This window comes from Triplophysa rosa, linkage group LG1, assembly GCF_024868665.1.
Source record: "Triplophysa rosa linkage group LG1, Trosa_1v2, whole genome shotgun sequence".
NCBI classification, from domain to species: domain Eukaryota; kingdom Metazoa; phylum Chordata; class Actinopteri; order Cypriniformes; family Nemacheilidae; genus Triplophysa; species Triplophysa rosa.
Window position 1 is genome coordinate 38,524,465 of NC_079890.1, and position 23,747 is coordinate 38,548,211.

A 23,747-nucleotide genomic window follows, 5' to 3' on the forward strand; every position below is an offset into this window, starting at 1 on the left:
CGCCACACAATGGCTGAAGGAATACACATTAAGTCGGCCTCTCTAAGCAGCTGGTCGAGCACGCAACAGAAGCGTGGACCCTTACGAGGGGGCTGGGGGAGACAAGGTGATAAATTAGTCATCTACACCACTCGATAAAATGAAAAGCAGAGCGAAAACATGAACCCCCACAGTCAAAACACAAAGCGGTGGTAGGATGCTACAGTTGTAAAGAGAGGTTCAGTTGTGTGTAAAATCGAGAGCTTGAAAAAATACAGTAACTCTGAAGACTTGGAGTACTTGGAAACAGATCAAAGCAACAACATAACATGAACATGTTGCATCAAACTCAGAGCTCAGGCTAAATAAATAACTAGACCAACTGGCACCTAAATCGAAACACCGAGCCAAATGACTTTAGATAGCAAACACTTCGCTAGTATTACCAGCTAGAAGACAACTGGGGTTCCAACATCTCATCCAACTTACAGTTTCTCTTTTTAACTCTTTCATTGCCCCTAAATGCAATTGACCATTCATTAAGAAGCGCACAGAATGTCTTTGTAACTTACTCGACATCAAAGGCGGGAACGACTTTACATGAAAACTCTACCATCTCTTGAGTGGCTGTCACTTCGAGTCACGTCAAGTTTGACTTTGCTCAAAGACTATGACTGTTAAAAGGGACATTAAAGATCAGTAGATATGGAAACAGATGGCTAGCGAGTGGGATGTAAAAGAGCCGTCTGTGACAAAGACTTCATTAATCCCTCACCTTCATTTGACTACACACCGAGAATTCATCGAAGGACAGCGACCCTTCCACATACGCGCCACTTTCTCCACCAGCAGGGAGCCGCATTTCGAATTCTAACCGATGACCCAGATTCACCATGACGTCCACCTGCAACCTCTTCCAGCCTGGACACAACGCTCATAAAACATTTAATAGAGGAGGTGCAGCATACATAAACCGCTCCAGTGGGACACGGGGAGGCCGGCGAGGTCCAGGCGCCATCGGAGTGAATGATTGACCTCCTAAGGGAGAGAATCATCTGCGAGGCACTCCCCATCACACAGACAAGAGGCGAATACACATCGTTCTGACCCGGGAACCCTTGAGGCGGTCCGCAACAAAGAACTGACGCTGTTTTGAGTTCGAAATGGATTTGGAAACATCATCACGAACAAAAACGTGCATGAATACAAATGTGAAATGGCCACCACAAAAATAATTTGATGTTACATGTCGCTGAATTCTGGAGAGAAGCCAAACACGACCAGCCATTGTCGCTACTGAGGGCTTCTTTCGGTTTAAATCTTATCTTGTGTGCAGGAGTCGGGCGCTATGAATGAATTCACTGTGCACAGGCCAATTTGTTTGATCTTAGTGCTAGTCTACAAAACCATGTGACCACTGACCCGAGGCTCTCGTCTGAACTCCTCACGGCTGATGCAGTCAAAACGTTGTCTCAACATCAGCCAAGAAATCTTACAAGTGGTTGGTATGATAACAACCTTAAAGGGCCATCATGCTACTCGTCAAAACAAAACCATTCTAAAGTTAAACTTAAAAGACATTTTCAAACGGAATGCAGCACGAGAAAATGCAAATCACACTGAAAAAATGAAACAAAAATTGATGCAATGAATGCCAGCTGCTCGTGAAGCCGATTGCTGTAAAAACATGCAGCAATGAGAAATGCATTTGTACACCAATTACACATCATCTACTGCCGTTTATCTAACCTCACAACACCTGAACCTAAAACATGGGTTAAAGTGAACTCTGGTTTAACAGCTTCAACCAAACACACCTGAAGTCAAACGGATTAGATTCCACAACAACGCCCTTAGTCAACAGTGATCTCAATCCCTGCGTGACATCATGATAAACCAGATCAACGTAGTAGCAACGTTTTGAGTCAACTAAATTCAGCAAATATAGTAACGGGGACAATAAATTCAATAGAAATGGAAAAAATAAAACATTTGATTTGTCAATTTATTCAGTTGTTATTATTTAGTTTTACAGTCTTTTCCTAGTTATATGGGTATGAAATTATGTGACACAGATAGGCCTATTACCCATCAGTCTCACTATCCTCCTTTCTTGCTCTCTTTGCATAAAAACCTGTATTTTTCCACAGGCCTTCATTTTTATTTGCCAGACTTATTAATTTTATTGAGATGTAATTATATCAGTATCACAGGACATTAAGAAGTAAACTATTATTACCCATCCTATAAATCTTATTTTCAAGACATACAATTAAATTAAATTAGCAGCTACCTAACAACAACTTCTGATTTGTTCTGGTTTCATCTCTTTCCTGTCTAAACTACATGATTTTATAGGTAATTTACTACACATTGTCATATAAATAAACTTTAAATACTGTGGATTATTTAGACTTTATCTTACTAAATATGGCCTAAACGCACTTACGTTCTGAGGTGTTTTGAGTGACTGATTCGATGGATTCAGACAGTGAGACTTGTGAGTTCAGTGTTATTTCAGTTGTTTCAACCGTTCATTAAAATTAGTTGGTTCAAAGGAGTCTTTAGCCTATTTAGGACGCGAATCTGACATTAGTAGACGCGCTGTATGTTAAATAATCACAGCTGTTCGGACATCGCAAACGTTTGTTCCAATTACAGCAAAAGTGACAGAAGTGCAAACGTTACAACTTACCCCATGGGTGGGGATCATTGTAACAGACAGAGGGTTAGTTGTAACACCTGCTAAAAAAATTGTTTAAACAAATAATACAATATAATTGTGTCTATAAACTAGAGGTGGATATTGTCGGTACATCTATCTGTAATAGACAGATATCCACAGATCTATCATCCAGCCATCCCTCATCCAACCATCCTTCTATTATACATCAATACATATAAAAAGGTATGTATTGATATGTTTCTTGGGTGGAAATCTGATTAACCAAGCTCAAATATTTTTTGAGTGATTGAGCTACAACCAAAAAGCGTCACGTTCTACCCCGCTCTCCCCTAGTAGTTGTTCAAGAATTATCAGTTATCGTTATCGACCAAAATGTACATATCGGTGCATCCCTAATAGTAAGTCAACATGAAACAGCTGGAGAAACCCATTTTACTTTTGTAATGTGGTATATTTCCAAATGAAACCTCATTTTAGACAAATTAAGTATGGACTTGATGGTGAAAAGTGGGTGTTCGATCCTGAAATAGAGGACTTACTCTCCTCCTGAAACACACCACTCACCGAACCGAAGCGGTCAAAGGTGAAAGAAAATGCTATTTTCTATTAGTGCCGTTACCTTTTATTACATTAACATCATCCAGCATCAATGTACTGTGTTTGGAATGAAAGCATAACCGGTTCTTTGTATACTAGAGTGTGTGGGATGGGTTTTAAAGAATGCCACATAAAAGGAAGGGGGGAGTGTAGGGGCTTACTGCCAACGGAAAATATCTGACCATTGGCTGTGATGCCAGGCACCAAACGAGCCATTTTTTCTGCCCGCTGTCACGACTGCCCAGCAACTGGACCGCGCCACGCACCTGTCTCGCACACACATACACACACAGAGGGTTTGAGTACGTAAAGCACAAACGCACAAGCGTGCAGAGCGTGACACACACGCCCACACAGATAAGCGTGTACACAGGACTAAGCCGTGGCACCTGTCAGGGCTGAACTAGACACATTCACAACATTCCACACCATATCCATTCCACACGATTGTCTTTGAAACCGGCAGGACACATGCAGTATTTCAACATCAACCAACTGTCTGACATGTGTCACCACAACAATTCAACTTTTAGAGGCATATCTGTGGAACTGAACTGTGTGTGCTGCTCACGAGTCAAGTCAAATCCCTAAACATCAAATAACAATCTCTGAATTTAACAATAATAATAAACAATAATACAAGTGGAAGTTTTCTGCAAACAAACACAACCAAATAAATATATATATATATATATATATATATATATATATAATTCCCACATTTTATCAACCAAAACATGCAAAAAAGATCTTATCCTCTTGATATGGTCAAAAAGCAAACCTAGTTTTGCACAAACTTTTCTTATCATTTAAAGTGGACAGCGATGCGTGACGTAATGGCCGTAAGAGACTCTTAAAGTCGGATGTGTAAAAATGTATGTCTTTAGTTCAAACAGGTCCACAGCACTGGGCTTTCATATTTCAACTTTTATATACCCGTTGCTTAGTAAACACAGCAATAATCCATCCCATAATTTAGATTATTACAGCTATATGATGATAAAAGTGGCAGTCGTTAAAAAACAAGAACAATACACACAAAAGAAACGTTGGCACAACCTACTTAAATATGTTCCTCTTTGCCTCATTCTTTAAAAACAATGTTTTTTTCATGTTTGCAGAGAGACGAGTAAAAATGAAATGCTGGGCTGACTGGGACAGCTTTAAAAAATCCTCCATGCAAAACAGAATTAAATACACTGTTGCCATGGTTTTCATTTTCCCCCACAAGTGGCTTTTAATAGCTCATCCTCTCTAGCACTGTTAGACTATGTGTCAAAATAAAGAGAGACTTCGACCTGCGCTGAAACTATACATCATTCTATGACAACGATTAACTGTCGCCTGTCATATCTGCTATACATTACAGTCTCAGATATTGATTGAGGAGGCTCGATGGCAAGCTGAGCCTTGTTAAGCCTAAACTGCTTTCAAGTCATGTCAGGAGGATCGAATGAGACGAATGCCAACACAGGGTCCTAATAACCCACAGGAACCTTTAGACATTCTCTGAGCTTTCAGACGGTGTCAATGTAAGAATCACAGTGGAAGTCAATTGATATTCGTCATAGTAAATGGTCATTCTAAAAGCTTGATCAAAAAATGTTTTGACAAAAGCTTGCCAATATTCTGCTCATTTAGCCATTACTGCACTTGGCACTTTTGTTCAAAGTGACTTGCAGTAGAAGGGATAGTTCACCCAAGAATGAAAATTCTGTCATCATTTACTCATCCTCATGTAATTTCTTATCTGTACACAGAGAAAGATATTTGGAAGAATGTTAGTCATTTTCAGTTCCGGGACATTATTGACTACCATAGTAGAAAAAGTCAAAAGTGCCTGAAATGTTTGTTTTCCTAAATCCTTCAAAATATCTCATTTCGTGTTAAACAGAACAAAAAAAATCATTTTTTTCCCTGCTATGGTAGTGGATGATGTCCCAGAAGAACTGAAAATTGCTAACATTCTTCCAAATATCTTTCTCTGTATTCATTGGAACAAAGAAATTTATACTACACAAAAGCATCGGGTTTACTCATACGCATTTCCGAATTCATTATCTAAATAAATGATGTGTTTTTCTGTATTTAACAACTCAAGCTGCAAAAGTAACTGTTTACTAGGGCTGTGCAAAAATATCGATACATGTAACTATCGCTAGGGCTGGGCGATATTGACCAAAATTCATATCTCTGTATTTTTTTGATGAAAGGCGATATCCAATATGTATATCGATATTTTCTACAAAGTGGAATAAATGTTTACTAGCAAGTCAAAACCTCATGTGAGATGTCACAATCACCTTTATTAAAATGGCTTGTGAAAAGAAATTCAATGACAGGGTTTTTTTCCCTATTTGAAAACATACACAGGGTTTTTCCTGGCTCAACATGAGGCGGAGGTGATGCCATCCTGATCTTGTACACACACACGTAGGCCTATGTACCTTTAAGTGGTTTAACCAAAGTGACTTTGAGTTTGACATATTAAAAGTTCTAACAAAATTAGATAAAAACGACAATTATTAAGTTATATAAAACATTACTTTTATTCAACCAAACAGAAATGTTTTTTTTAATCAAATAAAGCATTTTTATCATTTTCAACTAACTTTTCTGCCCACAATAGCCAACTGAATTAACCAGTCTTTCAAAATGATCAAAGCTCATTCATATCTTTCATTCTCTGTGGTTCACTTTAAATGATTCAAGGATCTCTTACATTCGCTAGTGACTGAAAAGTTCAATAGTTTAAATGAATCGGTTCAAATGAGTCATTCGTGTGCGAGTCGTTCTGAACGCAATGTGCGTTCATACTGGAGAACTCGCTGTGTACAGTATACGCTGATTCAACGATCCAACTGCACAGCTAAAGACATTACAATGATGTACGTCTTTTTTTTTTCAGAAAAAAAATTCAGAAATTAAACGTACTTGGATGCAAAACAAACAGCCGTGAAACACAGCCGGCTCTTGTTCTGCATCTCTTTTTAGCGCCTCAGTGTGCTGATAACGAAACAGCGCCTCACTGTGGCCTAATGTCGCAACTGCAGTTACAAATGACAGTCTGATAAATGCACGCAGCATTTCTTGTGAAGACTCACAACATAATTTTGGCGAGAGCCTGAGGCGGCCGCCTCCAATTTCTCTGTGCAGGAAAAACCCCGCATACAGCTGCACACCACTTGTTTAAAACATGTAAATTGCGGGGTCCGTCCAATTCGCGCGCAGAGCGAGAGTGCTCTGCTCACTCTGCGCATGGGTACTGCGCATGTCAGACACCACAGAGCCGCCTCAAATTGAATATACCCCATATCGATATTAACGATATTGTCTAATCCCGCATTGCGTTGAAAAAATATATCGATATATCTTAAAAATCAATATATCGCCCAGCCCTAACTATCGCAATATTTTTTTTGATAGTGTATCGATAGTGATACCTCTACTATCAATCTTTTTTTTTTATCATGTCTTATACATACTGCCAAAAGTATGTGGAAGCGAGCATGGCGAAAAATATAAGAACGCTTGGAGCTCTCAGAGCTGATGTGTGGGTGTGCTTTGGATTTCAAAATAAGTCATGGAGTAATGAGTTATATAAAATAATGCTGTTTGTAGGTGTCGCAAGAAATGCCACAAGTCACTTGGCTACTGCAGTGCATTAGACAAAACGTTTATTAAGAAAAGTAACAATGACATTTATTGTGCGTTCACGGATGTGAAACCAGCACATTTACAGCACGGATGAACCAGAGGTTTTATTCTGCCCATGTTCAGTGTTTTAACTGTAATGCACCACAACAGCCAAGTGACTTGAGTGAGCCACCTTATTCCCCTGTGCTACCCACTTGAGGGGCGCAATCCACAGTTTGAGAACCCAAACATCTGATCTAAAGGTCCATGCATCGCAAATCATAGCCACTCTGCAGAGGTAAGGGATGTTTTTACACTTATCCTTGCAGAAAACCCCCGGTGGTGCACAGCATGTTGTATTTCTAGCTCTACTTTTCACATTTTCTATTTAAAATATTGCAATATATCGCAAATGTGTATCGTATCGAAATACATAGCAATATATTGTATTGTGACCCATCTATCGTGATATGTCACGTATCGGGAGGCACTTGCCAATAGGGCTGTCACGATTATTAAATAATCGTCTCATCGCGATTGTTTGATCTCATCACGATGGTTTCAGATCATCGCAATTATTGCACATCTCTATAGAAGACACTAGGGGGAGCTGTAGTGCATCTGCATATTTTAGTGTATATATTGTTACTAAAGCATGGTAATACTTGTAAAAAGTACCACCACAACACAATCACTTAAAAAAAAAAAACACATACAAATTACCTGCAGTACAATTTAATATTATTTAAGCAAATCTCAGTGAGAAAACCAAAATTTCATTAACACGCAAGTAAAATTTTATTGTAGTCTTGCAAGTGAGAAAAAAACAGACTAGAAGCTTTTCTATGACTGATAGCATTTTAATGGTGGCTTCAATTCACACCTGATCAATTTACTTCATTTACAAGTATTTGGCAGTTGTATTATTGACAGGTAAAAGCCTAAACCTTAAATATATGATGACCCAATTTTTTCCAATGTATTTCCAAGAAAAAAACACAGTCTTGTATTCAGAACAATATGGTCGTTTCAATCGCTGAATCAAAAATGTATGAGAATTAAATGTCAAAGCTCAAAAACAGACAATTAATCATCATAATCGCAATGATTTATTAGACAATTAATCGTCAGTCAAATTGTGGATACTGGATACTGACGCCTAGTGGCCATTGCCTGTCGACACGGACAACGGTGCACAAGTATAATCGAAAACCAGCACGTTGCCTAGAGACTACAGCGTAGGTCTCACGCAGAAGTAAAATCCTCCTTAAGGTGTACATACAATATCAGTATGTGTTCGCTGTATCATACACTTAATCCTATCGAAAAACACAATAAATGCGAAAATTGTCTTTTGCACAAGAGCTTAAAACGAGAAACAAAAACAAATTCAACAAGTCCACTCAAGTTCCAATTGAAATCATTTGAAGGCACATCGTAATTATAACTTCCAAACTGGTACGTAGGAAGTTCCCAGGAGGACCTGAGGGCATCATTAATCACATCCAGTAGCAAGAATAACTACATCTGATCCTGCAACGAAACAAAGATCGAAGATTTTCGTCGTTGTGCTTTGATTGGCCTGCTAATCTTTAGAGAGCAAACTGGTACTTTTGAGGTTTGCATGATGTATGTGAAGACAGACGTGCAGAGTGACAAGACAGAGAAAGATGAGCGCACTGGATGAAAATGTTTTTAATTTCACATGAATATCAAAAGACTTTTAAAACACGTACAGTTTGATCAAAAAAAGACATAGAAAAAGAAAATCACTTCCCGTGCTAACGTAACATTTAAAAACCCACTGCGAGCCTTGAATCGAACTACTTTGTGTTGATGTTAATTTAAGACAGGACATGTTGATCGTCTCCCTTTAAAAGGGCAAATATTTAAGTGCAATATGCTGTTATATAAATCATTGCCAGAAGTGCGAGTCGGAAAGATTTGTATACTCATATTCTCTAAATATGAATTTTGTCAATGTTTGGAAGCACACTAGTTAACGGATATCCTTACGGTTAACATATTCATGCTAAAAGCCAAGAAAAACTTTCATTCAGATTTCATGGGCACTTAAAAAAAGCCTACACACACCACCAGATTTTAAGGTTTGCAACCCTTTTCCCAAGTGCCTCCTTAGTGATTGAGAAACAAACAGCCCCAATGGGAACACTAGACTGAGTCAAAAGCTATTGTTTACATACATCCTATAACGCTGGAGAGAGAGAGGCCGGCTGTTTGGACATTTTGTCCCCGACACTAAAGAACCACTTAAGTTCTCTGACTTCATTAGCGAGCGAAGCTTTTAACTTGCGTACAGCTACTCGAGGCCCGTGTTGTAGGACCATTGGACACCCATATTGTGTCTTTAATGGAGCTTGTTGCCGAGGCCTCTTGGATGGTTTAGGGTATGCAGACATGTGCGTTGGGGGTTGGGGGGGTTTAGAAAGAGGTACCACTGAACGTGACATGGATGAGTGAAGATTTCTGGGCCAGGACACAGAAAGCCTTTGACAGAGAGAGAGAAAGACAGAGGAGCCTGGTTAAAAACAGGAGTACGAGTTCATTAGACACAATGAAGCCAGTAAATAAAATTACTTACTGCTTCATTCTACAGCTGCTCTACATTCACAAGAGTTTCAGCAGCGAGACCGGAGACTCGACATGCTGCAAACGCACAACTGAGAACCATTAAACGAGTAGTTTGTGATTACAAATGTAGCATCGGTTTTTACAACATTTATATCAGCGAATTTCAACTTTTTTGGAAATAACCAAACACTAAAAATGTAGATTTTTTTAGTGATGCACCGAGATGAAAATTGTGGGCCGAACCCGATACCGAAAATTTATGATACACTCGGCTGAAAACCCCTAAAATTACTTTAAAAACCTTTTGAAATCTTTTTTATTTAATTGTATTAATTACACACACAAAAACCACAAAAATTAAGAAGAACATATTTTAAAACAATACAAAGTACATTATCACAGAGGGGTGCAGTGAGTCTGTTCATGTAAACAGGCTTAAAGGAGCATCAGATTAAACTTTTGATCAGCTGATGAACAGCCTGTTTGAGTTTAAATTAAGTTTTCAATAAATTGCCTTCTCTCAGTTTTTTGTCTCTTGCTCCCGTTTCTTGATTTGGCATTTTGAAGAAGTAGTTACAACCTGATTACGATCCACCAGCGAGAAATGCGAATACTTGTAAGGTTTCCCCCTGTTTTAAGATTTTGTTTAGGAGTGTATATGTGAAGAGTCTGTTGCGTTTAAAGTTCGGCATTAAAACATGCACGAGTCAATGCGCATGATCTCCGACAATAAAGAAACAAAGTCGGTCACGCTCATTCGTGCATCACACAGAGCTTGCGTGTCATTTTCTGTCCGCTGGTTTTGAGCTGTTCTCGTTATATTTATTAGTTTCAGCCTTATGTATGGCGCGCTTACATGATTGTCCTTTGATAACAGCTAGAGTGAGCACGAGTATTGAAGGGAGAGGCTGACAGTCTGTTGACAGTTAAAAGCACTGCATATTTCGGCAACATTTTTTTCTTGCGGCCGAAACTGATAATGCCCTTTTCGGACGAAAATGTTTGGCAGCCGAAATTTTGGTGCATCACTAATTTTGTTGTGTCCCCTGTTGAGCCCTGATTCCCGGGTTCTGAAACGCTTACATTTTAAAGTCCCAGTGAAATAAAAAATTACAATGTCTATTTGTTTTCATGAAATATTGCAGTGTTTATTGTAAATAGTTCATCAATGTGGGTCGTTCTCTTTTTAAAATTTGTGTGCCCTCATAATATTCAGTTAAAATCTGAAAATGCACTTACTTCCTGTAACGATTATGAATCTTAGATGACTGTTAACTCCGCCCGTCCAACTGTCAGTCTGCTGCCAGTTCCATTTCAAAATGCAACGTCTGTTTTTATACATCCAATCAAATCGCAGAGAAAGACGAAAGCCACGCCCACTATTTTTCACATTAGAAATTCCATTTCACTCAGAAATGCGGCAAAATATGGATGTAAAAACGATCGGAACTTCCGGTTCATGGGGACTTTAATTTTGAACTATACTAATGTTTACATTTAGATAACTATCCGGTAAAATATTCAACAACTGCAATAAATAAAATGCACAATGTTTGAACACAAGAAAAGACATCCTTCATCTTTTCACCTGCAAAATGTACACAAAGCAGCAACTAAATTACTAAATAAACAAACACAGTGCATAACGTGCCAGAGCGATCCAGATTCAGGAGCAGTTATGTTAATCATTGGCGGATCAGTCTGTTACCGATCCACTAATGTGATTGTCTATATGAATGGAGAGCTCTGACTGCTAGATCAACCTGAGAGAAACAGTGAGCAAGAAAATCGACTCATGACATCAATTCATGTGCTGCAGAGTTTGGAAGGGACTTTCCAAACAAGCCGCTTGTAGGGTGGCTCTTGAACAGCCCGTCTCACGCACCTGTTTAAAAAACTCCTTTTCAATACAAAACTTAATTACAAAATGACAACTTAAGCTCTTGCTCCCAGGGATCATAGTGCTTGATTCCCGCCCCCCAATGAAATTTAATATCAAGCATAAAGTGAATGCTGAAAACTCTTTTTTTATGCCATTAAAGGGATACTTCACCCAAAAATGAAAATTCTGTCATCATTTATTCACCTTCGAGTTGTTCCAAATCTGTATAAATGTCTTTGTTCTGATGAACACAGAGAAAGGTATTTGGAAGAATGCTTATAACCAGACAGATTTTGGCCCCCATTGACTCCCATAGTAGGACAAAATACACTGGTTGTCAAAAGTGCCCCAGAACTGCTTGCTGTCCTACATTCTTCAGAATGTCTTTTTTTGTGTTCAACAGAACAAAAAATGATGAAGTAATATTTTCTACTATGGGAGTCAAAGGGGGGCGAGATCTGTTTGGTGATAAGCATTCTTCCAAATATCGTTCTCTGTGTTCATCAGAACAAAGACATTTATACAGATTCAAAACTAGGGCTGAACACACCTGCCCATCTGCTGACATTGAGCTGCATGTGAATGCTGCCAAACAGGTCCAAAATATATCAGATTATTTTTAAAGGGCAGCCGTCTGATCATGGTTCCTCTGTGATGATGAAATAAGAGACACAGAAGCCACTCACAATTCTCATCACCGCCGCAGACAGATCTGATGCTTTCATGGGAGCTGGAAGAAAAACTCACTCAAATACATTTACTGCATAGACAACCATTCCTCTTCCTCTCAGAAAACAAGTTAGAGAAAAATGTGTCATTCATGTGAGAACACAAAATGAAAACCCCAGGAAAACATCTCTTAATCCATTACGCTGCAGCACAAAACTGACATTCACAACAGCAGACAAACCAAATGGACCATGATAAATAATGTGCAGCACAGATCTTTAATTTATTATTACATATTTGCATGTCTGTCTGTTGTAGTCCGACTCTATCCATTATTAACACTCGTCTGGCCTCTTCTATCAAACACACACAATTCACTGAACCCTTAAAATGGGGGGATTACTGAAGGAACCCTTTACTCTTATTCACATAGCACCCGCAACTCCAACTCCATTGGGAGTATAATTGTGCTGCATTTAAAGTGAAGTAATAAACATTCATTTACACACAAACATGTCTAATTTCTTTGCATACGGCTGAGTGTTTACGAAACTCAGACAACTGCTATATATTATTTGAAAGAGAAAATTCAAACAAATCATTTTGGAATGACATTATGCAGCAGATTTAATTATATGTTTAGGGTGACCCACATACAAAGAAACCAAAGTCTGGGGAGAAATACAGCACAAGCTAGAAAGACTTTCCCATGCAACTGCGTGGAAATGATGTCCTCCGTTAAAGAGAAGCTGTCTTTGAGATTTATAATACTTTCACAGAGCATGAAAAGCAGAAGATACACTCGTGTTGTGCCCTCACGTCACAGACATGCATCTTTACCCCACACTGAGGAGTCTTCTTCAATAAAAGCCATAAAACAAATTAGGAACAGGCTATTCAGAGTTCATAAATCTAATTCATGTAAGGAACGTTAAACTTTCCCACATTTAAAATCAAATGATAAAATACACAAAACTGACACTGTGTAGCTATAACTTGCTTGAATCACAGTCAGCTTTACTGAACAGAAAGTGTTCGTGAGCCTGCAGCAAGCCGACAGTTGTCTCGCTTCAAAAAATAAGCAAGTAGGTCACAAATATTTGATGTTGCTTTGTAAAAGCCTGCCTATATGGCGAAAAGAGCAAACCAGTGTGTTTTCTGCACACAACAAAATGAGCTTAGTGCTGAAATTCCACCCGCACCTTCACGTCTAAAGCACTTGACCATGACACCCTGGTGGACGGTGTCAACACTGTAAACCTGATAATATGGGTGATATGTGATGATGATTCATGTTTACTAGGGATGGGACGATTAATCGTGCGATTCTTATGCTCAGTTTGTCAATGAATTACGGTTAAATACCGCCACATCCGAAAGTCAGAGGGCGCTCTCGCGCAGAAACTCCAAATGTGGGCTGCGGAAGAAGTATGATTTACACATCTTGGCTGCGTCTGAAAGCTTAGGCAGCTGACTTGTTGCCTCGCTGTATCATGAGGCAATGCCTTCGGTGGCAGCGTTTAGGCATGAAGGCAGCTCCGAGAAACACATTCGGACAGCCTTCAGCGGCAGCGTAACGGAATTTAAAATATATATTTGTGATAACTAATAGAATATTTTAAAACTACAATACTATACAATATTAATTTCTCACTAGAAATGCAATCAAAAGTTGTAAAGAGAAAATAGAACTTTATTTACACAAAAAATTTAACTCAACCCTGCTCGACCAATCACATTCCCCGCGTAAGCACATGCATAGAATTGTGGGACGTAGAAGGCAGCGAAGGATACATCTATGCTGCCTTCAAAAATCGACCTGATGGCGGTATCTCAGGAGACAGGAAGTAAAGCAAACATTGGATTCGGACGTGCCTTGATGCCCTCCTACCTTGAAATGCTGACTCCGAAAACCTTTTCAGGTATTTTCATGATAAAGTATATTTATAATGATGATGTTTGACAAGTGTTGCTTTTTCAAATGCACATTATAAACAACTAAATCTCGTAGTGATTTTAGATTGAGCAGTACACAGAAACAAAGCGTTTGCTATTTCAGAATTGCCCAGACATGTATAATTAGTGTGAATCGTGATACATATCGACTAGGGGTGTAACGATACTTCGTATTACGATATTTCGATAGAGAAGCAAAAATGTTACGATGCGCATCGTAGAGAGATGGGGATATTTTACGATAAGTTTAATTCTATTCGTTCAGCGGTCAAGACGCTACCTACTCTGCGCCAGCGCGTCACGTGTGCTTATCTCACATATGCGGTAGAGAGAGAAGCACAAGACACTAGGGCTGTGCAATTAATCGAAAATTAATCGTAATCGTCAATTTTGGCCTTCAACAATTACAAAAACAAAATAATCGAGGCAAAACGATTATTGTGCTGCATTCCATTTTGCAAGGATCCTCTCTTTTCTTGTGGTATAAATCCACAGCGCACCCCTTTCCTTTACAGTGTTTCAGCTGTGCTATTTCTTTACATTTATTTTGCAGTTGAATTCACAGTTTAAAAGCCAAGTTTTCATTTTTCTATGTTGTTTTAAAAGTTAATGAGTAATCGTGTTAAATAATTGGAATCTCAATATTGTCCAACATAATCGTGATCATGATTTTTGTCATAATCGAGCAGCCCTACAAGACACAATCTGTGTCTCCAAGTGGTTTACAAAGCGTCATATTTTCCTTCACAATCGCCGTTAAAACACAGCAAACTTGAAGCCTGACTGCAGGCGAGTCACCCCGAAACTCATTACAAAGGCAGCACAAACGTTTTTAAATGCCAATGTTAATTTATCTGCTAACGTGAGCTGCTGCATAACGTGATATGCAACATAAAGCCAAAAGAAACCAGCGCTGTTCCGATCAGAGAAGTGATTTGTACTGTAGATTAAAAGATTGAATGACATGCTAAAAATCAAACCAAGTATGTGATTTGCATGATTGAATAAATGTAATACAGGTTATGTAATATGTCTTTTTGAAAGATATTTCTCATTCATTACGGTCTCAAGCAAAGACCGCGCAGCTTCAAAGAGACACGAGCCAATAGCGCTTGAGCGTGAGCTCTGTCAGAGCGTTTCATTGGTTGAATGTACTGAATGAACACGCACTTCACTGAACGAACGAGTCAATTGAGTCAAAATGAGACTGAATGAACTGCTACATGTCGTTCATGGTCTAATATTCTCTGTGTCACAACAATGCATATCCAGTAGTTACTCAACTTTTCTGAAAAATAAAGGTAATGACCTGGTTTCATTTAATTCCAAGGTAAAGTAAATTAGGTCGAAACAGTTAAATCTTTGGATTAACTCATTTAATTGGTGTAATTAAATGTTCCATACAGATAGATTTTAGTAGACTAATATAATGTAGATTTCATCAACTAAAAATAGACTAAAACTATGATAAATTGGGATGACTAAAACTAAATTGCATTTTAGTCAAAAGACTATGACTAAAACTAAATCAAAATTTGTCAATAAATCAATCTTAATTCTAATTTCAGTTAAGCCTTAAAATGTTAAAATTCTTTATTAAGTTGTATGTGCAACAAAATAAGTTACTGAAATTGTTAATATTTTGAAAATAAATGTTATTTGAATTTCACTTTCATTTTTGAATTTTGTTCTAAATATCCAGATGTGTATCGTATCGTGAACCCAGCATCGAGATATGTACCGAATCGTGAGCGGAGTGTATCGTTACACCCCTAATATCGACCAATCCCTAGTGTGCACAGTGAAATAAAAGCCTAACCCCTTGTTTACACCGCACTGCGGCTCACACAAGGTTTTGTTCCGTCCTCAACGCAGTGCCAATGTACATCAGGAGCGCCTCAAAAGCGAAGCGGCTGAATTTGCTGTGTCCAAAGTTGTTTTTCTTAATTTTTCGAGTTTTTTCATGGTTTTGGGGTTATACCATAATAAAGGTGGCTAAATGGTTATGTTTGTTTGGTTTATTGTTGTGTTTATTGCTATGAGTCATGCTTTGTTCCATTAAGATTATTAACCATGGTTTTACTACACTTAAAACAAACAAAAGAAACATGATTAGTTATGATGTAGTCAAACAATATTTTACCACAATATATTGGTTTTGTTTGAGGATGAACCTCTTGTCGTCCATTTTTAGTCTCATGTCAAGGATATGTGATGTGAAATTCGAACGAAGTCTGCATGTGGACTTTTATTTTGACATAAAACTATGTGGCTTGGACGCAGCGTCCGTCAAAAACAGTCTAGGCGCCTATCTTTAGCGAGGTGTAGCGGAGAGATGCTTCTGGGACGCTTCTTTGACATGCTGCTGTACGGCTGGTATAAACAAAAGCATTGATTAGAGTGGCCGCGATCAGCTCCGGAGGACGCATCAGAGCCGTAACGTGCCGCACACACGTGCAGTGTAAATGAGGGGTAAGAAGTCTGTTGATAAGCAAAATGCTCTCTTGTATTCCTTCACATGAGGTTGTGATCTAAAAACTTTAAGCAGCTCAAGATCATGCCTGTTTGTAGAAGTCAAAAGCATCCTGCCAAATCTTGTGAAAATCATTCTGTTCAGTCATTTCAAAGACCCACAACCCTTCTGTCCACATGTGCAAACGTTTCATATCTAATTTAGTGTCTGGAAACAAAAGAGTTACATTCTGAATCTTAAGGCTCACTGGGTTTTGCATTTTGATGTTTAGAAACTTCCTATAGTATTCAGTTTATCAACACCTCCCTAAATAAACAACTTAATCACTCTAATTATCACGACAAAGTCAATGTACGTCACTGTGTTCATGCAGGTTCTTCAGGATTCCATGTGCACTACAGATAACCGCATGACAATACAAACACTTAAACACCATCTTCAGTAGTCATGTGCAATTTATTCAGCAATTTAACACTAACAATAAATGATAAAATGTTCTATATGTAATCATTAAAGTAGATGTTGTTACTTAGCTCAACTGGTAGAACATTACGCTTGCAACACCAAAGTCATGGGTTCATTTCTCAGGTAATAAGAACTGATTAATCATTTACCTGCATTTAAGACAATAAAAGCATCTGCCAAATGCATATATCGCTTCAACTGGAAATGCAGGAGTAAAACTGAGGCTTTCTAGTTACTTTGTCAAAAGTGAAACATACAATGGAATTGAAAACCACTGGAGACCAAATCTGTGTATTTCTGATGACTACAGAGAAAGATATCTGCAAGAATGCTTGTATAACCAAACAGTTCTTGGCCATCATTGAAGGAAAATTTGCTTTATAAATTGCGTTCAACAGAACAAAGAAAAATATGGTATTTTGAAGAATGTTTCGGGGCACTTTTGACTACCATTGTATTTGTCCTACTATGGTAGTCAGGGATGGCCAAGAACTGTTTGGTTAAAAGAATTCTTCCAAATATCTTTCTCTGGTTTGGAACAACTCGAGGGCGAGTAAATGATGACAGAATTTTTTGTTTTGGGTGAACTGTGCCTTTAAGCCAAAGAAATGCCTGTCACTGCATAAGAAACAAATTATCACAACAAGGGGAATCTGAAATAAAGCTGCCGCTTTTATCAGAAATAACCCTTTTAACATCTTGCTTAGATATGCCTGCATGCTAAAAGTTCTGACAGTCACAGAATCTCATCAACTATGAAGACGTAATGGCCCACTTTAACAACCATGTAAGCATCACAATATTTTTTTTTCTATTGCTTTATCATTTTAAAACCAACAACAAACTAACTGTCAAATGTTAATCTTGAAAAATGTGCATTTTATCTTTCTTTACCATATCAAAGCAAATTTTGTGTTTTAATCTGAATCCAGTGAAGTTCAATTTCCAAAAAAAGTACTACATATATGCAGAATCTTTTCAATGTATGAATGTAAATGAGGTGAGCCCTGTTTGAGCCTTCAGTCAACAACCAAAGAAGAAGCCTTCGGGCAATAATGCGCATTTGAACACATTTCATGAGTTGTTGAATAGGATCATGACATTAGAGCTAATGCTCAGGGGGTTTGTAAGAAACTTAAGACATTGCCACACATTTTCACACACTTTATAAAAAGCTTGTGTGCTTTTAAAGAGGATAAACATGGAGCTAAACGGTAGCCAGTGACTAGAAAAAGCACCAAAGCTTGCGGAACAGTTCAGCTAAAATTAAAACTCTACCATTATTTACTAGGAATGCCACAATACTCAATATAATATTGAATCGTTCGGTACGACCTCCACGATTCAATTCATGTAAGTGAATTGCGGTTTTCTGGTTTTGCGTTTAAATTATTTCTGTGCGCTCAATGACACTCTGAACTGGCTCTGTCCGTGTTTGTCTGTATCTAATAGCGAGTGGTGGTCAGGCGGTGAAGCGAGGCTGCCTGCAACACGAGAAGCAATGTGCTGTTGAGAGACACGGCCTGGCTTTATTGTATGCCCCTTTTACTATAGTGATCATCTCCGAATTTGGCACATCAAGAATGTATTTTTACACTGCATACGAAAGCAGCACGCTTGCCTTGCTCTCACACCCAGCACATGCAGAAAGAGCATCTTCAGCACCATGCCAAAGTCCGTTTAATGAAAGTCATGCCACTCGGCGGCCTTTCGAACAGCTATACACCGTACATACAGCAATCTCAAGTTCTGCATTACATTATTTTAAATAGCCTACTCTGATGTGCAAATCCTCTTCAAGACGCCTATTTTACTGGCATGTTGATGAACAGTAAACCAAAAACTTTTGTACAAGTTCATTTTTGCTTAAAGATAATAAAATAAGTCAAGTTAAATAAAGAGAGATTCAGTAAAATAGTTTTTTTCTTCTTCTTAACTTTTTACTGTTCCTGTCACAAAAGCATAGAACACTGAAAAAATACTTTAATGTGCCAAGCCATCAGAACCGAACTGAGAACCGTGGGCGAAAACCGAGGTTCATATTGAACCGTGGGTGGGCTGTATTGTTGCGTCCCTATTATTTACGCACCCTCATGTTGTTTCTAACCCATATGCAGTTTTGTTCCATGGAACACAAACTGGGAAGTTATAAAACAATCTTAATGCAGCTTCTGTCCATACAGAGACAGCTTAATGTGACCACGTCTGTTCAACTTTCACAGAAAAACAACAGCGTATAAGGTCTAAAATGACACGATTGTGAGTAAATAATGGCACAATGTTCATTTGTGGTTCAAAACATCAACTAGAAGGATTATAAACATGAAATAGTCTTCAACTATACAAGCGTCTGATGTTGCCAAAAATTGAGTAAAACCAGTGCTTTATACCACTTAAAACTGAATGTTGTGTAGAATGTGGGCACAACTGCTCAGAAATTCAATATCAATATGTCTTTCAATAACCAATGTAGTTATAGTAATAACGGCTGTGAGGCAGTGCAATTGCAAAAAAGGTTTAGAATATAGAAAAAACTACAGGACTTGACATTTTGAGGATGAAAACCAAGGTTATTTTTGTCTTCTGAGCTAAAGAACAGTGTTTTCCAACTGGTTGTGCCTCGGGACACCTGAAGTTCAAACACAATACTAAAAAATTCCACAACAAAAAAATAGTAAAAACATATCATGTTAAATTATCAACATGGAACGGGAGAATATTGAAAATGTGAACATTTTATAATAAACAACAACAAAAATGCGAATTACCAGATTAAGGTCGTGTAGCTTCTAACACATGATTAGGTATACACTTGGAGTGATATCTTCTTTCTTTAAAACAATAAGCTTATTTATTTTTGATGTGCTGATAAGGCACGATTACATGGTTAGTTGCATTTTAATACATGCATTTAGCATCGTTTCCCTACTGATCACAAGTTGAGACCCACTGCTGTACTCTGTTGATACCTCACAATAATTTAAGACAAAGTGTCCGGCCAAGTCTAAGCAAATACTTTACAAAACTGAACCAAAACATAAACATTTACATCAGTCCCCTTAAACAAAATGCCATCCAGCCTAGTACACGTTGAGGAGCATTTGGAAGTCTAACGGTTATACACGTATGATAGCTTAAAATATCCTGCCAACTAGCCAAACGCCATCTAAAACTACTTCAAGAAGCAATTTTAAACTGCTGTATAATTATTGTGCAAACAGTTTTCATGAACTCATATTAATGACTGAAGTCAAACAAGCAGTTTATTTAAGTAATGGAAAGACTTACAGCATCCAAAAATAAGCTGCTTCCCTTACACAAATATACACATTTTAAACCAAAGTCACAGCAAAATGTCCATTTATAAAGTACTTGGGAATACTAAAACCCAAAGTAAAAAACATTTGTGGTCGTTTCCCTCAATAACTTTTTTAGCCAATAGTTTCCAAACATACAATGGAAGAGAGTTGACATTCAGACCTATCCATCTGGTATATGCTATTCTTACAGTGTTTCCCATTCATTGACGAGACTATGGCGGCCCGTTCATTTCTTTATTAGGTTAGTTTAGAAAAAAAGTTTTGAGTATTTTTGTTTGTTGCTCAGGCACAGAACGCAGTTTGATTGCAAACATCACCAATTTTAATGATTTGAATGCATGATGGGCATAAGTCTGCTTAAATTACTCCTGTCGCATTATACGGGTGCGCGCCACACGATTACATGCTGCACTATATCACCGTGTCCCAAACGTGTCAATATATTTGGTTTATAACCAAATTTCTCCCAGGAGAAAGCGTGTCATTAGTTGCTCTCCTGTTACTTCGATATAAAATGATATTTCTACGTGACGCACATAAAAAGCTAAAAACATAATAAACCACAAACCTAACATTACTCTGTTGTGCTGAGAGAGTGTGCGCTTTTCTTAGGGGTTAACTCTAAACAGTCGCCGCATCATAATAATGTATGCATGCTCTGGTCCGGATAGTGAAGTGATACTGCCAATGCGGGGAAAAAGGCCCGATGCCTGACCCGCGTTTTAATATATAGTAATAAATAAATTAGTTCAACTGTTAAAACACTTTTTTGCTTCATTTTTTGATGGCTCGTGCTCCACATGTTTTGACTGTTTGTGAACTCCCATTTTACCATGTGTTGTGCACCCTATAATCACCATTTATATCTATGGAGCCAATGATTAAATTACTGCTATAGCTATTGTATTCTTTGATTGAGTTAATTTTGCTCTTAAAATGCACCAGATTGCAGTATTTACCTGTACTATATGCAACATTTTCATAAGGGGGACCATGCCCCCGGAACCCCCTAGAGGAAAATACGTTTAGCCCAAAGATTTTTCAAATTGGGATATTTATTGTATGAATATTAAGTGACAATAAACTACATCTGTCCCTAAGCCATGTCATAATTTCCATCACGACCAACAATTCTGCAAAAGTGGTTTCAAAAGTTAGTGTACTTGGTTACCACAGAGACAACAGTGTCTGTGTAGAACTTAAGATGAAATGTGAGATGATGTCTGAAGAAAACAAAGAAAAATTAAAGTAAACAGACCGTTTTGTGAAATATCTAACCAAACTGTACTCGTCAAATAATACAAAAGGTGTAGAAATAGAATTTGATAGTTTCACAAGAAAAAAAGAGCCTGTCGTTTTATTAAAAAAAAAAATTCCCCACATACTGTCACCAATCACAAATCGTGTTATGAGCTGGAAGTGACATTCAAAATGACATGCTTCAACGAGAAAAAAAACATTACAATTCTCCTGCGACGTGTGTGTATAACCGTTGTTAATAGAAAAATAAACTCGTGAGAATGTGAAGCGTTTTTAAGGTATTTTATGTTTTAAAGGTGTTGAGGAACCTCCAAAATATTGTCTTTGTAAAGGCCGATGCACGCGCTTTGAAGTTGCTGCATTCCAGTCAGCGGCTGTTCCAACATGTTCCAAATGCAGCGCGAGCGGACACTGTTGACTCGCAACTTGCGATTTCATTATTTTATGAGTCACTAAATCTATGTATTAAAGATGCCAAATGTGTTACGCCGCAAAAATGTTTACCATTACCAAGACAAAACGAGTTCATTTATCTACCACCAGTGAACAAATACACCTATTCCCTCAACACGCTACAGTTTACTATTTATAAACACACACACGTTTAGCGACAACTGTGCAGTTTATTTGATCGCAAAACTGCCAGTGAATCGCGGCTTCTATAGATCGCGATTCGCGATCCCAGTTTTGTTTTCTTTGCGCGTGCTGCAACTCTTTGAGGAGGAACATCTTTGCCTTTATTGCATTCTTTTAGCACTGTTGTTATGTTTTCCCTGCACTTCCAAAGCATTGGTTCATTTACTACTCAATGGAAAACCAAGGATAATTTACTTACCGTCAGCGAGAAGCGTTAAAGTTAAAAGACTGCCATAAACAACTGCAATGTGCCTCATCGTGGACAATCTCCCTCAGTCTCTGTCGTCCTGTATTTCTGCGTGATTTTCTGTATAAACAGTCTTCGGGTCAACAGAATTACATTTATAACTCTTTGAAAACCATCGTTTGACGCGTCTGTAGTCCTTTTCGGTCACGACGCGAATGTTAAGTTGATGTAAAAAGGCGCAAATCACTACACCGCAACCCCAGCTAGAAGAGAAATGTTCGTCAGTCAGACTGAACCGCCGCGGCTGCTGGAATGATCAAAAGGTGCATTGGATTGTACCATCAGTGCTCCGGAGGGGGGGGGGTCTTTTCAAGCGCAAACGTCTCGTTGGAAACCGAGGGACAGTCACAATTTACCGTTCCCTGCTGGGAAACTTTACAGATTTGGCGCTTTAGGTTTTGGTCGCTGTGCGTGTTGAATAAGAACAACCGTGTTTTTAGCGATTTCGCACGTTTCGTACGTCGCCACGAAAACTTTGAGGCGCTTTAACCGGGAGAACGTGCCGTCGCGGCCCTTCGAAATACAAAGTGAGCAGATCCAAGTCAAATATGGGGACGTCAATAGTTGAATGACTTCACCGACGCCTTCAACTTTTACCTGTCAATCACTGTCGTCGTAAATCTGCCCGGAAACTGTATAATGCAATATAAAATTGAGACAGATACGATTGAATTGTTATATGAATGTCACTGTTGCCTAAAATGTACTCAAATTCTAGAGCATTTTATTTTATTTTATTATAAGCCCAGAAGACATGGGTTCAGTACCCAAAAGTCCATGTTTTTTTTACTACAAAAGCCATGGTTACCATGATTTAACTATCCTAGTGTAATTTGTACATTACTGGACCAAAAATGGATTTAAAAAATGGATTATTATGGAAATGGCAACACACACTGATTAAAATGTATTGCTTGATGTGTCTGCCAAATGTGTAAATGTAATGTATACTAGTATAATTTATTGTGTTTGCTACTCAAGTTTCGTTTAGTGGCTGGCTGATTAAGGCCGCATTAAACAGTCTGTATGATGGAAGAGCAGAAAATCTATGAGAATGGAGCGTTTTGGTCAAAGATTAGAAAGACAAACATGTTTTTCTTTGGAATGACACGATTGAATGAATCGTTCACTGTAATAACAGGACCATCTGTGGATGTAAATATGGTCAATTTCAATTTCACGCTGACTGAGCTGTTTTTCGGTTGACCGATAAGCCAAATAATGCGGTTGGTGGTTTGCATTAGCTATCCTACTTTATCTCATGTATTTTCTCGTTCAGTCGCTTCTCTGCTGTTATTTTAATACAGTGCATTCAATGTTTGTGTCAAGCTCTGTTGGTCCTTTTTTCT

The 23,747-nt window shown here is 38.2% G+C and overlaps 1 protein-coding gene across 3 annotated transcripts in view; it reads right to left on the bottom strand.

The window, feature by feature from the left end:
- Nucleotides 1-22,650, bottom strand: part of lrp4 (low density lipoprotein receptor-related protein 4) — an 84,425-nt gene extending 61,775 nt beyond the window's left edge. For 2 of the 3 annotated variants that reach the window (XM_057331163.1, XM_057331327.1), the window contains exon 1: nt 22,351-22,650. In XM_057331163.1, the coding sequence (XP_057187146.1) occupies nt 22,351-22,408 (58 nt within the window). In that variant the 5' untranslated portion in view covers nt 22,409-22,650. The remainder of the gene's footprint in view (nt 1-22,350) is intronic. The other variant, XM_057331253.1, reaches the window with a different exon arrangement.
- Nucleotides 22,651-23,747: the final 1,097 nt, after the last annotated feature.